The sequence below is a fragment of the Vulpes lagopus genome, chromosome X (genome assembly GCF_018345385.1).
Source record: "Vulpes lagopus strain Blue_001 chromosome X, ASM1834538v1, whole genome shotgun sequence".
Classification (NCBI taxonomy): Eukaryota; Metazoa; Chordata; class Mammalia; order Carnivora; family Canidae; genus Vulpes; species Vulpes lagopus.
The window spans coordinates 5596859-5610267 of NC_054848.1; the positions used below are offsets into that span (position 1 = coordinate 5596859).

The following is a 13409-nucleotide window of genomic DNA, read 5'->3' on the forward strand; positions in this document are numbered from 1 at the left end:
AACACCCAGTGTTCATCCCATCAAGTGCCCTCCTCAGTGTTCCTCACCCAGTGACCCCATCTCCCAACCCACCTCCCCTTCCACAACCCTTTGTTCATTTCCCAGAGTTAGGAGTCTCTCATTTTGTCTCCCTCTCTAATTTTTCCCACTCAGGTCCCCTCCTTTCCCTTATAATCCCTTTTACCGTTTCTTCTATTCCTCGTATGAGTGAAACCATATGATGATTGTCCTCCTCCGATGGACTTACTTGACTCAACATAATACCCTCCAGTTCCATCCACTGTTTCCATTTGTCAAAACAAATGGTGAGTATTCGTCTCTTCTGATGGCTGAGTCATATTCCATTGTGTATATAGACCACATCTTCTTTATCCATTCATCTGTCAAAGGACATCGTGGCTCCTTCCACAGTTTGGCTATTGAGGACATTGATGCTATGAACATTGGGGTGCACGTGTCCTGGTGTTTCACTACATCAGTACCTTTGGGGTAAATACCCAGTAGTGCAATTGCTGGGTCGTACAGATTTTCTTTATTTATTCATGAGAGACACAGAGAGAGAAGCAGAGACATAGGCAGAGGGAGAAGCAGGCTCCCCACAGGAAGCCCAATGCGGAACTCAATCCCAGAACCCCAGAATCACGCCCTGAGCCCAAGGGAGATGCTCAACCGCTGAGCCACCCAGGTGTCCCATCATAAAGGAAGATTTTAAATAATGTGATTATAATAGTTTCTTTCTTCACTTCAAAATTTTTTACAACTGTTTGCTTCAACATTTCTCTCTCTCTCTAGCAGACAATAAAGTTTATGAGGGTAGGAAGTACATCTCACTTATGCTAGGCCCCCTAAAACCTAAGATATTTGAAAGATGACTATGTTTGACAGATTCTTATTGGCTGGAAGAAATATTTGGATGGTTAAATGGACAAGGGATGGGTGTAGATGGGCTGGTATTTTTTAAGGCTTTTTCTATCATTCCATTAATCTTCCAATTATCCACAACTGTTCCACTCTGTGATGCAGTGGTACCTCCAGAGCCAATGAGAAATGTAGCAATATTTCCCCTAAATACTCCATGATTCTCAATTACATTACAGTTGATATTTCCACTCTGTCTTCTCTCACTGTTAACATCCTGAGAAGCAGGGTCATTTAGTATAAATATTTGGGAATATGACAATTAGTGCTTGAGGTTCTGCTATAAAGCCTTGGTTACCTCACTTCCAGACCTTCAATTTCCTTATCTGTAAAAGAAAAATAACACTCCTGACCTCACAGAGTTGCTGTGGAGGTCAAACAGATATTTTATGTGAAACTACTTTGTCAACACCAAGACACTATAAAATGCAATGCTAAATACATTTTAACCTGTGGCTCAGTAGTTCAGGAGGGTTTCTTACTTTGGGTCCACCCCCACAAGTTCAGACCAGGGTCCTGTTATAAGCATGATGGCAAGGAGATGGAATGGGCAGCCTCCTTCCACCTTCTTATGCTCATCTGGGGGGCTCTTTCTTAGGGGTGCTGGCAAGATCTCCATAAAAAGCAAATGAAGAGCAGCAGAGCTGCCAGTAGTGTAGCCTATGGCTCAACCAGAGCAGCAAGAACCAGCAAGAAGAGCTATACACACACCTCTAAGTGTAATGGCCTGCGCATGTTTTTAACCTGATCTGCAGAACAAAGGACATGAGCTTTGTTACAGCTCCCAGGGACAAGTTCTAAACCCTGGCTGCTAGCTGAGGGCCTGTCATCCTATCAGGTCCATTACGGACACTTAGAGTCCCCAACAGACAGACCAAAGTCCACATTTACTCATGTTGGTTGCTCTGGATTAGAATAACCCAATGTCTGAGGTTCAGCTCAACTGTCACCTGGACACTCTCCCCAATAGGAATAAGCTCCTTCCTCAGAGATCTTATACCAATAACTATCCTTGCAGTCATGTGTGGACCAAAGCTGTCTGTTTATAAGTCTTAGCCCCTACTAGACAGTAAGATCCTCATGAGCAGGGATCTTACAATCTCATCTTTGAAACTACTGCAACCCATCCTGTTCAATATTAGCTGAAATAAATGGAACTTTTTTTTTTAAGGGAGAAACAGAATGAGCATCTACACAGTCTGTTATTTACATTAAAATGAGCCACAACACTGTTCCCATATTCCTTTCTTTACTTAATTACTATCAAGGATTACTACTTTTTAAAAAGATTTTATTAATTTATCTAACAGAAAGACATAGATAGCAAGAGAGAGAGCATGAGCAGGGAGAGAGAGAAGCAGACTCCTGGCCAAGCAGGGAACCCTACATGGGGCTCAATCCCAGGACCCAGGATCATGACCCGAGCCAAAGGCAGATGCTTAACCGACTAAGCCACCCAGGCACCCGAAGGATTACTACTTTCATCCAACCTTCTCCACCACCAGGAAAAATGCCTCCACTCACCGTGTGGAACCAATGCTTCCACTCACCATTTGAAATCTAAGGATATAGAGCCTATTCTGGATCCTGCGGATGTGATTCCCTGGTTGCTCACTGAGTAAATCCAAAGTTGGTAAATAGCTGCACTAATTGGTCCTGCTTTTCATCTTCCTAGACCTGCAGGGGGTACTGTGGTTAACAATGTCCCCTTACCCCATTGATCGTCCAACAGCCATGTAACTATTTCAAGCTTGCTTAAACAGTGCGTACACTTCACATGGCCAATGAGGGAGCATGATGCGCTTACCTATCAGGCTCAAGATTTGAAATCTTTGTACCGAAATCATCAGGAGACATAAACTCCAAAATGTTCCGACTCTAAGTGCTTCTTCATTTAGAAGGTTTTTTTTTTTAACTTGTGTAAAATCTCAAGATTGTTTTTTTAAAGGGAAAAAGTCTTAGCTGAGAGTTGTGAAAGCTGGTTCTCTTTCCCTGCTTCTATCTACCATCTGTATGTGCTTGGATGAGTCATTTCTAAAAGCACCAAGTTGTGCAATCTTAAAAACAATTGTATAGAGTTCGATCAGGTATCTCTGAAGGTAGGTGTCGGAGATTGGGTGCCCTCAAAGCAGAGGCTGCAAAGGGGCTTCCTGCGTATGTGATAAATTGGGGGAAGCCAAGAGAGAGAAGGAAGCAGGAGAAGGAGCGAGGCAGGGAAGGGACCTCAGCTGGAGGCCCGCGGAAGCCTGCTCCCAGGCAATGCTCTGGAGCACAAACTGCACCCAAGAGTTATTCCAGCAGGGAGCTAGCCTCCCATAGCTGCCAGCACAGAGACCACGGCAAGATTCGCCCCCAAGGAGGGAGGAGGGTCGTTGCCTTGCTGGCAAGATGATGCCCATGGGCAGAAGGCTGTGCTCTAAGCGAGGAGCAGCTGGAAGCCATTAGCAGCTGAGACAGGAGCTGGGGGTTAGGGAGGTGAGGGACAGAAGGTCACCAACAGCATCTACTGAGAAGGAATAGGCGTCTATGACCCAGTTCCAATATTTCAGAGAATCCAGAAGAAGTTACACATTCTCCTCAGATGATGGTACACGGTTAACTAAGAGGTCAGGAAGCGGCTTTATCAGTCTGCTCCGTAATGCGGGCGACCTCCTGCTGATCTGAAGCTTGAAAGAGTTAGGGGTATCTTTGATTAATGTAAAGAGGAAAAACTAGGTCATACTTAATAAATGCCATATGCTGATTGACTACACACTTCCACAACACGGAGTCCAGAGTAAGTGAAACAAATGTGCGAGGCAGCCAGCACTGGAACGCGAAAGGTCTGGAGCTCAACAGGTCTTCCAAAGTAAGTCCTGCAGTGCTCCTCACCAGGGCATGGCAATGGGGCACTGGCCATCTTCCGGCTCCAGTTTTTCATATGTAAAATGTATTTTGATAATATCAATATATTGCACTGATTGTTGTCCCAAGCCCCCACCTTCAAAATTGTGTGAGAGAATTCTATAAAGCATTGCCAAGTGATGCAAAAGAACCTCTCCATGTCTGAGCTAATACAAGCTGAGCCCACTAACCCTTTCATAAGTCTCTCTAACCCTACAGTTGTTTTAAAGGTTTTTTTTATTTTTCATTTTTAAGTGATCTCTACACCCAATGTGGGGCTCAAACTCACAACCCTGAGATCAAGAGTCGCAGGCTCTACCCACTGCACCAGCTAGGTGCCCCCTAACCCTACTTTTATACCCACAGAAACATACAAGGACAGGTTATATAATGCAATCTGGTGAACCCATTTCAAAGAAATAATAACCTCCTAATTTGTGATTCAGTTTTTTATGTGGAAACACACCAACATTAACTTTTAAGTCTAAGTTAGGCCCTCAACCACATTCACGCATATAGGATATTGTATGAAATACGTACAAACGTATATAAATATTTACAATATAAACATATATAAAAGCATATATATACTTCTTTAATGACATAGCACACAAAGGAATGAACAAGTCAATAAGTGTTTTTTAATGTGTTTCTAAAATGTTCTACAATACAAGGAGATCGACTTTTACATCACATTCAAGGAGAAACACTAAATTAAAAAACACAAAACCTGGGCCATCTGAATGGCTCAGTGGTTGAGCATCTGCCTTCGCCTCAGGTCGCAATCCCCAGGGCCCTGGGATCTAGTCCTGCATCAGGCTCCCCTCAGGGAGCCTGCTTCTCCCTCTGCCTCTCTGTGTCTCTAAATAAATAAAATATTTTTTTAAAAAAACACAAAAATTTGCCATGAATAGCTTCCTGTTTAGTTTTGGTTAAGTTCAGAAATTCTTAGAAACACAGCCAGAGACCCAGGGACTCAGACCAGGAAATAGAAGGGCCAAAGCTGAGAATGGCTTTCCTTCTGGAGACTCTCTAAATGCCTGGCCATTCTGGCGTGTAACTTCAACTCACTGCAGGGCAGAGTGACACACCAGGGCTGGGTATATTCACCACAAAAGTGCTCCTCCAAAAGTTAGTGAGCCTAGGGCTGATTTGTGGCAGCTAAGGGTTTTTGATGCCCTAATTGTTTATTTACTTTTTCTTGGAGGAGAAGCTGGTCCTCTAAGTAGAATGAGCTAATCACCAGCTTAGTTCTCCCTTCTGCCAAAACAAACAGCTTCCAATTACTGCTAGGAAAAGCTTCTGATCTCTCTAATCAGCTACCTAAGCGAGCCTATCAGTGGTACTTTATAGGGTGAATAATGTCCCATTAAACAAGAATCTCTTACCACTAATAAAATTCTAGACCCATGGGGCCAAGGCTGCCAGCAACCTGCTACTTATCTTCCAACACGAAGGTCCACTGTTTCCCCAAGCAGGGTTGAGTTCTGGCAAAGAAACAGACACACTCCCCCCTCCTCTGCTGCACATGGGCTACTATTTGTTCCCAAGTCCTATCTATTCTCTAGAGCACGGAAAGCGCAGATTCTAAGTCTTCTAATACTTAGTGAAATGACTCTATCATTAAGGCTCTGAGACTGAGCTCCATGCTTGCCATAATGCACAGGACCAAGGGAGACAACAGTGGGCTCCTCTAGGAATATCCCAACCAGCATAAGAGGGAGGGAGAGGGAGTCACTCTTAAGTTAAATGAGATTCGCTAAAGAGGAATTTATTTCAGACACAGTCTTCCCTCCTTTCCTTCTTCTTTAATATCCTAGGGAAGTTGAAAAAACAAGTGTAGAGTTTCTTTCCAAGTGAACGCTGGTCAACACCATAAGCTCTGATGCTGTGGAAAACTCTAGGAAGAACCTCCATGGCAAGTGGGCTTAAGCCTTCCCAAGTGTTCTGCACCTTTGAAATACAAAAACCCACACCAGGGCTGCTTCATGGACATATGATCAATGCATGTGGTCCATGCTCAAAGGGACAGTACCTGGGGCTTAATGCTCTGGGGTCACCATATTGAAATATCAGTGTTTTTATCCTGAGTTCATATTTCATATGAGAAGTCTGATGGAATACTGGAGCTTGTTCTGGAGGTTTGGAGCCTCAGATCACACACGATCCTGCCTCCCACTGCTCCTTCACCTCCTCAGGCTAAGTTCTCGACTACCCACTCCCTTGCCCCTGGCACCCCAGTCTTCACCCAGCTTCTCCCTTCCTACTTCTTGCCCCAAAATGACTGTCACACTCTGGGCCCTGCAGGACATGGACAAAGGTCCAAGGAGGGTTGATGCATGCAAGAGCCAAAGCATCCCAGAATACAGTGGTGGCTGCCCTCATCTCGTGCCAGAAGCAACACCATGTGTTTGGTGGGTGGGCAGCCAGAGTCCAAGACTTTCAGGGAGCAAGCCCATCCCTGGTACAGGTATGTACTTGCATCCAGTAAGGAGGCTGCAGTAGACTTGGCGGTTGCCACTGGCTGTCATTTGAACAGTAGGGGAGAGAGAGAGACCCCTGGCTCAACTTTCTGAGGACAACATCTAAAACAAAGTGCAATGCAATGGTCTAGAAGCTTGCAGAAGAGAGTACCAAGCAAGTGTTATGGCTGAGCAAGCATGTATGCATCTGGCACTCTCCAGGCATGAGCCAGGAAATACAAAGTGTGAAATGCTGGTGATTCTGCATACAAGTGAAATGCTCTGAGGTTTGTACGTAAAACCGGCACTGAATAATATAAAGATGAAGTGCAAAATCCATACCAAAAACTTAATTTTTAAATTTTCCTTTACTGAGAACAGCACGGAATAGCAAATCTGAAACACCATGACAAATGGAAAGAGCCACAGAAGAAGGAAAAGCATCTTTAACTCTTTTTTTTCTTGCTATTTGAAAGAATGGACTATACATTTTCATTTTGCGCTGAGTCCCAAGAATTATTAGGTAGTTAGTCTTGAAGTAAATGAACCAATTAACCAATAAAACTCAAAAATAAGAACAAAACCAAAAACCAGTAGCCACTGTCATTCGGGACCCAACTCCACTGTCTATTAGCTGTGTGAGTAACCTATGTTCCCAGCATCTCTGTTTGCTTATCAATTAGGAAACAAATAGTACCTTCTTTATATGGCTGCTGTGGGGTTCAATGAAACAGGACTTGTAGGACACCTAGTACAGAGGCTGTACTTACTAATCTTCCAATCAGTGTTTGCTCCATTGCTACCATCACTTTCATTATCCCCAACATGGTCTATGATCTCCACCTTGCCAGGTAGGTACCTCTGTCCCATGGGACACATGAGAGGCTGGAAGTTCAAGAAGGTGGTCTGCCCCAGCTACCCATCTACAAAGTGGCAAAGCTGATGCAGAGCACACCTGCCTGGCTGCAAAGCCCACATCCCTGCTCCATACCCCACAGCCCAGATCTCATCTTTGTTCCACAGACAGAAGATGTTATTCCCTACTGTCTCTGTTTGTGAGATCTTAACAACATTGTGTATATGGTATGGGCAAACTTGAAATGGCAATGTGCCAAATGCCCTGCACACAGAGCCAGGAATGGATATCCTGTGAGGTGCTAACCTGTACTGTTTCTTTTCATGAATGAGGCAGCATTTAGTAGCAATCTGATGCAGTTCACCCATCTATCTCCCTTTAGTATGAAATTCTGAAGTTTTCCATGTCAGGGGCTGTACCAAATATTTCAGGAATTCCCCCATCACCACTGCCATCCCCATGCATTAGTATTGAGTCCTTTGGGACCCGGTTGATGGCTGCACAGTGGACAGGTGAAGCCTGCCCAGCACTGCAGAAGCATAGGCACCAGGTGGGCACCATCTATCTACCTGTATCCCTACAGCCTCATCACTGCAGGGCTGGGAGGCTAGAGAGCACGTGGAATTGGGACAGAGACAATCAGGTTCCACCTGCCTCTGCAGACCTGCTACTCTAGGGCACTGCCCCTAGCGGCTTCAAGTCTCCATGTACACCACGAGCGCATAGGTTGGGGTCTCCATAGCTGAGTCCTGGCCGCTGTCACACGTAAGAATCTGTACGCTTCGCTAACCTCAAGGATGGAGACAAGCCTTCTTCCATCCTCAAAAAGATGCCTAGAACTGTGTAAAAGAAGTTGAAAATGGTCACCTGCTCTAGAAACAGCCTTCTGCTTGGGCTTATTTGCACCAGGGGGTGGGGTGACCCTGACAGAAGGGGCTCTTCCACCGGCTTCCTCCAGCCTCGGAAGCCTCGGCCTTTGCTGTTAATAGATACCACGTGCCCGGCAAGGAGCTGGCAGCAGCCTGACTCCTCCATCATCTCCCAATTATTTAACAAGGGGGAGGGACAGGGAGGCTGGAGGATTTAGAAGGAGAGTGTGTTGCTGCCTTTTCAAATCTTAAGAAAGCATAATCCCTGCAATTTAGGTAAATCAGATAGGCATTACCAGGTTAGGGTTAAACCTCCACGAATGGCTGGGCCATTGATGGCAAAAACAGCAGTTATTAAGTCCTAACAGTAATTTGCAGCGTATCCCACCCCAGCTAATTAAAATGTAATCAGGGTTGTCTGGCAATGTGTACTCTGTCAGCAGTTTTTCTTCCGAAGAGAAATCATGCCAGGAGACCACAAGAAAAGCCTTTCACGGGAATTGGCTTGATCTAAACTGCTTCTTTAGCCGCTTAAACTGTAAAACAAATAAATTACAGCAACTGACAATTCAATTAGAAAGAAAAAGAAGAGAGAAAGAAGAGAAGAAAGGAAGAAGAGATACTCTTTCTCTCCAGGAATGGGTTGCTCTGTTGGGTTTCGTCGTGGATTCAACAATCGTGTAGCATCTTCTCGGGGAAAGAGACTTGCAGGGCAGGGCAGGGCAGGGCAGGGGCGGGGGGAGGGGGGGTTGAAACCTGGTGGCTGGGGAGGAGCCCTCTCCAGGATGTCCGCGTAATTTCAGTTCAGGACGGCAGCGCTCGCTTTTCCCCTTCCCGAAGGAATCCGGAGGACCGCAGAGGGTGCCAGTTTCTCCAAAGCCCACTAACGTGTTGCTTCCTTGAGAACGCGCGCTCAGGCACACGCAAACTCGGCGGGCTGGGGCACTTTCTGAAGACTCCGACTTTGAGTCCTGGTGCCCCTGGGCGCCAGGTTTCATTAGCTCTAAGGCCAGGATGAACACCCCGAAGGCTACAGGGACTCCGTCGCTACAGTCGCCTCCTCTCACAGCTCAGTTCCCTGCGCCCGTGGGAAAGGCCCCTTTAACCTGCCCAGGCTGGAGGGGCGTCCCGTTTAGTTCTAAGGTCAAAGGGCTTATCTTAAGAACCTGCCAGAGTCCTGGGTCCCCATCTAGCCTCCGCAGTTTTCCCTGCGGCCAGAAGTGAGTTAGAGTCTTGGAACAGGTGGGCCGCTAAGCATAGAGGCGAGAGGGCCAGGTAGAGGACGACGGCACTCGAGAGAAATAAGGCGTCTGCGTGGACGATTTCAGAGACCCGCTGGGAAAGGCAACCGGCCGCGCCTCCGCAGAATCCGCAAGCCGCGTGAATGCGTCCCCGGCATCGCGGGTTCCCACGCCAGACCCGCGGGGAGCCTGGCCGCTGAGCTCCCCTCAACGGGGCCGGTCATCCACAGGCGCCGCGTGTGCGTGGCCCTAAACCTCCTACGTGCACACACACGCTCTCCCACCTGCAAGCTGCAACGACCAACTCGGGCTGGGGGGGGGGGCACTGACCCCAGGGCGCTTGTGGGAGCATCCATGCACACACGGCCCTGTAAGCCCCGATCCTGCATCCCTTCCCTGACTGTCCACACTGTCCCCTGAGTAGACCTACAGGCTCCGGGGCTCCGAGCTGGGGCGCGCACAGCTACCAGCGGCCCCCTCCCCAACGCACACGTTCTGGAAGACACCACTTGGCCCCGGGACCCGCCTGGGGCTCCGAGGGTGCGCCGCTTGCTCCGGGCCCGCCGAACGCGAAAGCGCCGCTCAGCAGAGACAAAAGTGTCGGCCGCGGGCACCTGCGGAGCTGGGCGGGTGGCGCGGGTCCCGGGGCGCAGCTGGGCGCGCCTTGCCGGCCTCGCTCTCCGTGCTGGCGGCGCCCGGGACCTTGCGGGACTCGTCGCCCGCAGCGGGCGTCCCGCGCGCGGAAGTGCGGGGAAAGTAACACGCGCACAGCCGCGCGCCGGCACCCGCAGCGCGGGCCTGCCTGGCTCGGAGGGCGAGCGCCCCGCGTTCCCGCTGCGGAGGGGCCGTTACGGAAAGATGCTGCAGGTTTCCTTCTCCTCCCGGGAGCAAGGGGGCGGCCGCAACGGGCGGGTTCGAGCGCCCCGGCTGCAAGACGCACGCGGCAGGAAAGCGGGACCTGCCGGCCAAGCCCGGAGAGAAGTTTGGGCGCGCGGCCCCGGCGGCCCCGGCGGCCCCGGCGGCGGCGGTTCCCGTACCTGGAAGTGCTGGAAGAAGGCGGAGATGCGCGTGATCTGCAAGCTCAGGCACCTGGAGGCGCAGCGGGCGCGCTGGACGCTCCCGGCCGACAGGGACTCGTCCAGCCGCCGAGCGGCCGCCGCGCCGGGGCCGGCAGCCAGGCAGCCCCCGGAGGCCGCCAGCCAGAGGCAGAGGCTCAGGGCCGCGCCGGGCGCCCCGGGCACCATGGCTGCGGGTCGGGGGCGCGGCGCCGGGCGCTGGCCGAGGCTCCCGCTCCGCGCCGGGGCCGCACTGCCGGGAACCTCGCGGCCGCCGCAACTCCGCTGCAAAGTTCAATCATTCAACTCCAGCCCCGCGCCCGCCGCGCCAACCTCCTCCCCGCCGGCCTCGGGGCGGGGTGAGGGTGACAGGCGGCCGCGCCATTGGCTGCAAGGCAAGTGAGTGACAGGGGGGCCGGCGGAGGGCCGTGGGCAGGTCCGAGGGGCGGCGAGCCCCCGCGCTGCAAGGCAGGGCGGCGCCCGCCCGCTCCCCCGGGGCGCCCCACTCTGGGTGGCCGGTCTCCCACGCAGGCGCCCCCACAGTCCGCATCCCGCCCCCCGCCCCCCATCCAGGTAAAGCTCAGGTGTGAGCGAGCCCGGGCCTGGCATGCAGGTGCCCTCTTGCAAAGGAGGGCCTCGGGGCCCGCAAGGGCGTCCCACCTGCCCACCTGCCCACCCACGGAAGGCCGCAGCGCCTGCACGTCGTAGGCTTCCTCCCCGGGTGCAAGCTTCGCTCGTACTTTCGCATATTTTAATTTCCTTTTTTCCCAAATAGTGGAAGGAGCTAAGGAACAACTGAAATGGTTATAAGACGAGTCAGAAGCCAGGCAAGCACATTTGACTGACATCTTCCTCCCTCCCGCCTGCCTTCCTTCCTTCCTTCTTCAGCCCTTCTTTCCCTAATACTACCTGGAAACCGATCTGAGTACATCGCAGGTGACATTTCTCAGGTAGACACTCCTTGTTTCCCTGGGTGTCGGTTCTTCTGGTTAACATTAGTCTCCCAGGGTGAGTTACTCAAAACAGAAATCTTCCTCCAACTTTTCCCCTTGTATCTGCCCCAACCTCAAGATTCAGCCCCACCATCTCTTCCAATCTTTTCCATGCTCTCTGCCACATACGTTCCCCGTCCCTAGAGGGGGCTGTGCCACGGAAGGAGCTGTGGCAGCACCTATAATACACCGCCCGGGGGGATCCCTGGGTGGCGCAGCGGTTTGGCGCCTGCCTTTGGCCCAGGGCGCGATCCTGGAGACCCGGGATCGAATCCCACGTCGGGCTCCCGGTGCATGGAGCCTGCTTCTCCCTCTGCCTGTGTCTCTGCCTCTCTCTCTCTCTCTGTGACTATCATAAATAAAAAGAAAAAAAATTATAATACACCGCCCGTAACAAAGCTGATGCTTCCCGGAGCTCCCCTGGGAAGTGACAGCAAGGAGCTAGGAGGCCCGAGACAGAGCTGTGATCCTGAAGGCCGTGCTTGCCGCAAGGGGTTATTTCTTTACCACAAAGACCCACGCACACTCATATGCGGGTGCTGACCACCTGATACTCCTGTGTCCTGACCTCTCCACATTCTCATACACAATGGCACTTACGTGTTCCAAAACCTAGTAGCTCCACAAGCACACAACCAAACACAGCTAATGTCTAGATGCACCCAACCTGCCCAGAGATACATCACAAACTGGGATTCTTCTTCACATAGAACTTAGGCTCCTACCACTTTCCAACCCCTGCCCCATCCCCATTCTTCTGCACATTTTCCACTCTGGTTTTAAGGTCTTCCTGTTAAATTATAATGACAACAACCATCTACAGTTATCCTATTATACCTATGGTTCTTTTTCAAAACATATCATCTTCTATGTATATTTCCTCACATAATTAAGTCAGCAAGGCCAAACAGAATTCTTTGCTTAGTGTGTTTCTCAATGAATTTTTAAAAATCAGAGTGGGCTCATTCAAACGGTTCTGTAGGAAGAACTGGCTTCAGGAGTGTGCAACCTGTACCACCATACAGAGGCCATCTAGAAGGACCCACATTTGATTTAATGTTCTGTCACCATCTTGATTTTTAATTTTGAACAAGGGTTGAGTTAATGCAGCCAGCTCTATGTGTCACAATACTGCACTTGAGCAAAAGACATAAAAAAAAACTTAGGCATGAGCTCAATAGTTTAAAAGATGCTCAGAATTGTGAATGGAAATCTTTTTAAAGTATGTTAAACAGGTAATACTGAGTTGAGCAAAGAAGCTAAGCATGGTGACCCCAAGCTGGAAGGTGATATGGCCTCATAGCAGTGAATGGAGGAGTGATGTCTGAATACAGAAATTGTCTTTTAAATCTTATCACTTTCACTGGGAATGACTAAAAACATTTCCAAAAGCTGTATCAGAGCTTTCCATTGCATTTAAGTTTTAAAGTTAAGCAAATACCTAGTGTTGCTGAAGGTAAGGATATAACGCATGCCTACATTTTCTTATGGTATCTTTGATTTATAACTTTGCATGTCGTATCATGAAACTTATACTCTAGAAAGTGAAATCGTAAGAACAAGCATGCTGAGCTTTTAAAAACAGCCTTCAAATGTTCAAAGAGATCACTGTTTTTTTTTTTTAAGCAGTGTGTGTGCTACTTATATGGGTTCCACAGCATATTCATTTCCATGAATAAATGCATTTTCTAATAAACCACAAAAGAGAACATCTAGTCGGTTGAACAGAAAGCTTGAGATTTAAACATATAGGGCCACCTTATGCATATGTTAAAATCATACTTGCGGTCATATTGCTTTCCTGTTTTAGCATTTGCTGGCCTTTTTTATGTTATTTATGTTAATTTTGGTTTAAAGTAACTTTTAAAAGGAAAACATCTCGGTCACATCAGAGTAACAGCTGAAATCTAAGGGTTTTCTTCTGCTTACATGTGTCCAGTTTATGATGTAGTTCACCCTGCAAGTTGGCTCATGGAAGCTCCCTAACTTTTGACAGGACTGGCTAAGCTCTCAAAAGTCATGAAGATCCACCACATGATAAGAGAACTCTAAGTGTATAGAAGGGATGGTAGATAAATGGGTGGGTGACAATTGTCCAGGTGCACTGGTAACAAAGAGCTAGCAAGCCTTACT

General features: G+C 48.9%; 1 protein-coding gene across 1 annotated transcript in view; it reads right to left on the reverse strand.

The window, feature by feature from the left end:
• ANOS1 (anosmin 1) overlaps positions 1-10566 on the reverse strand; it is a 182031-nt gene extending 171465 nt beyond the window's left edge. The window contains exon 1 of the mRNA XM_041740610.1: positions 10267-10566. Within this exon, the coding sequence (XP_041596544.1) occupies positions 10267-10473 (207 nt within the window). The 5' untranslated portion in view covers positions 10474-10566. The remainder of the gene's footprint in view (positions 1-10266) is intronic.
• Between the last annotated feature and the right edge of the window lie 2843 nt (positions 10567-13409).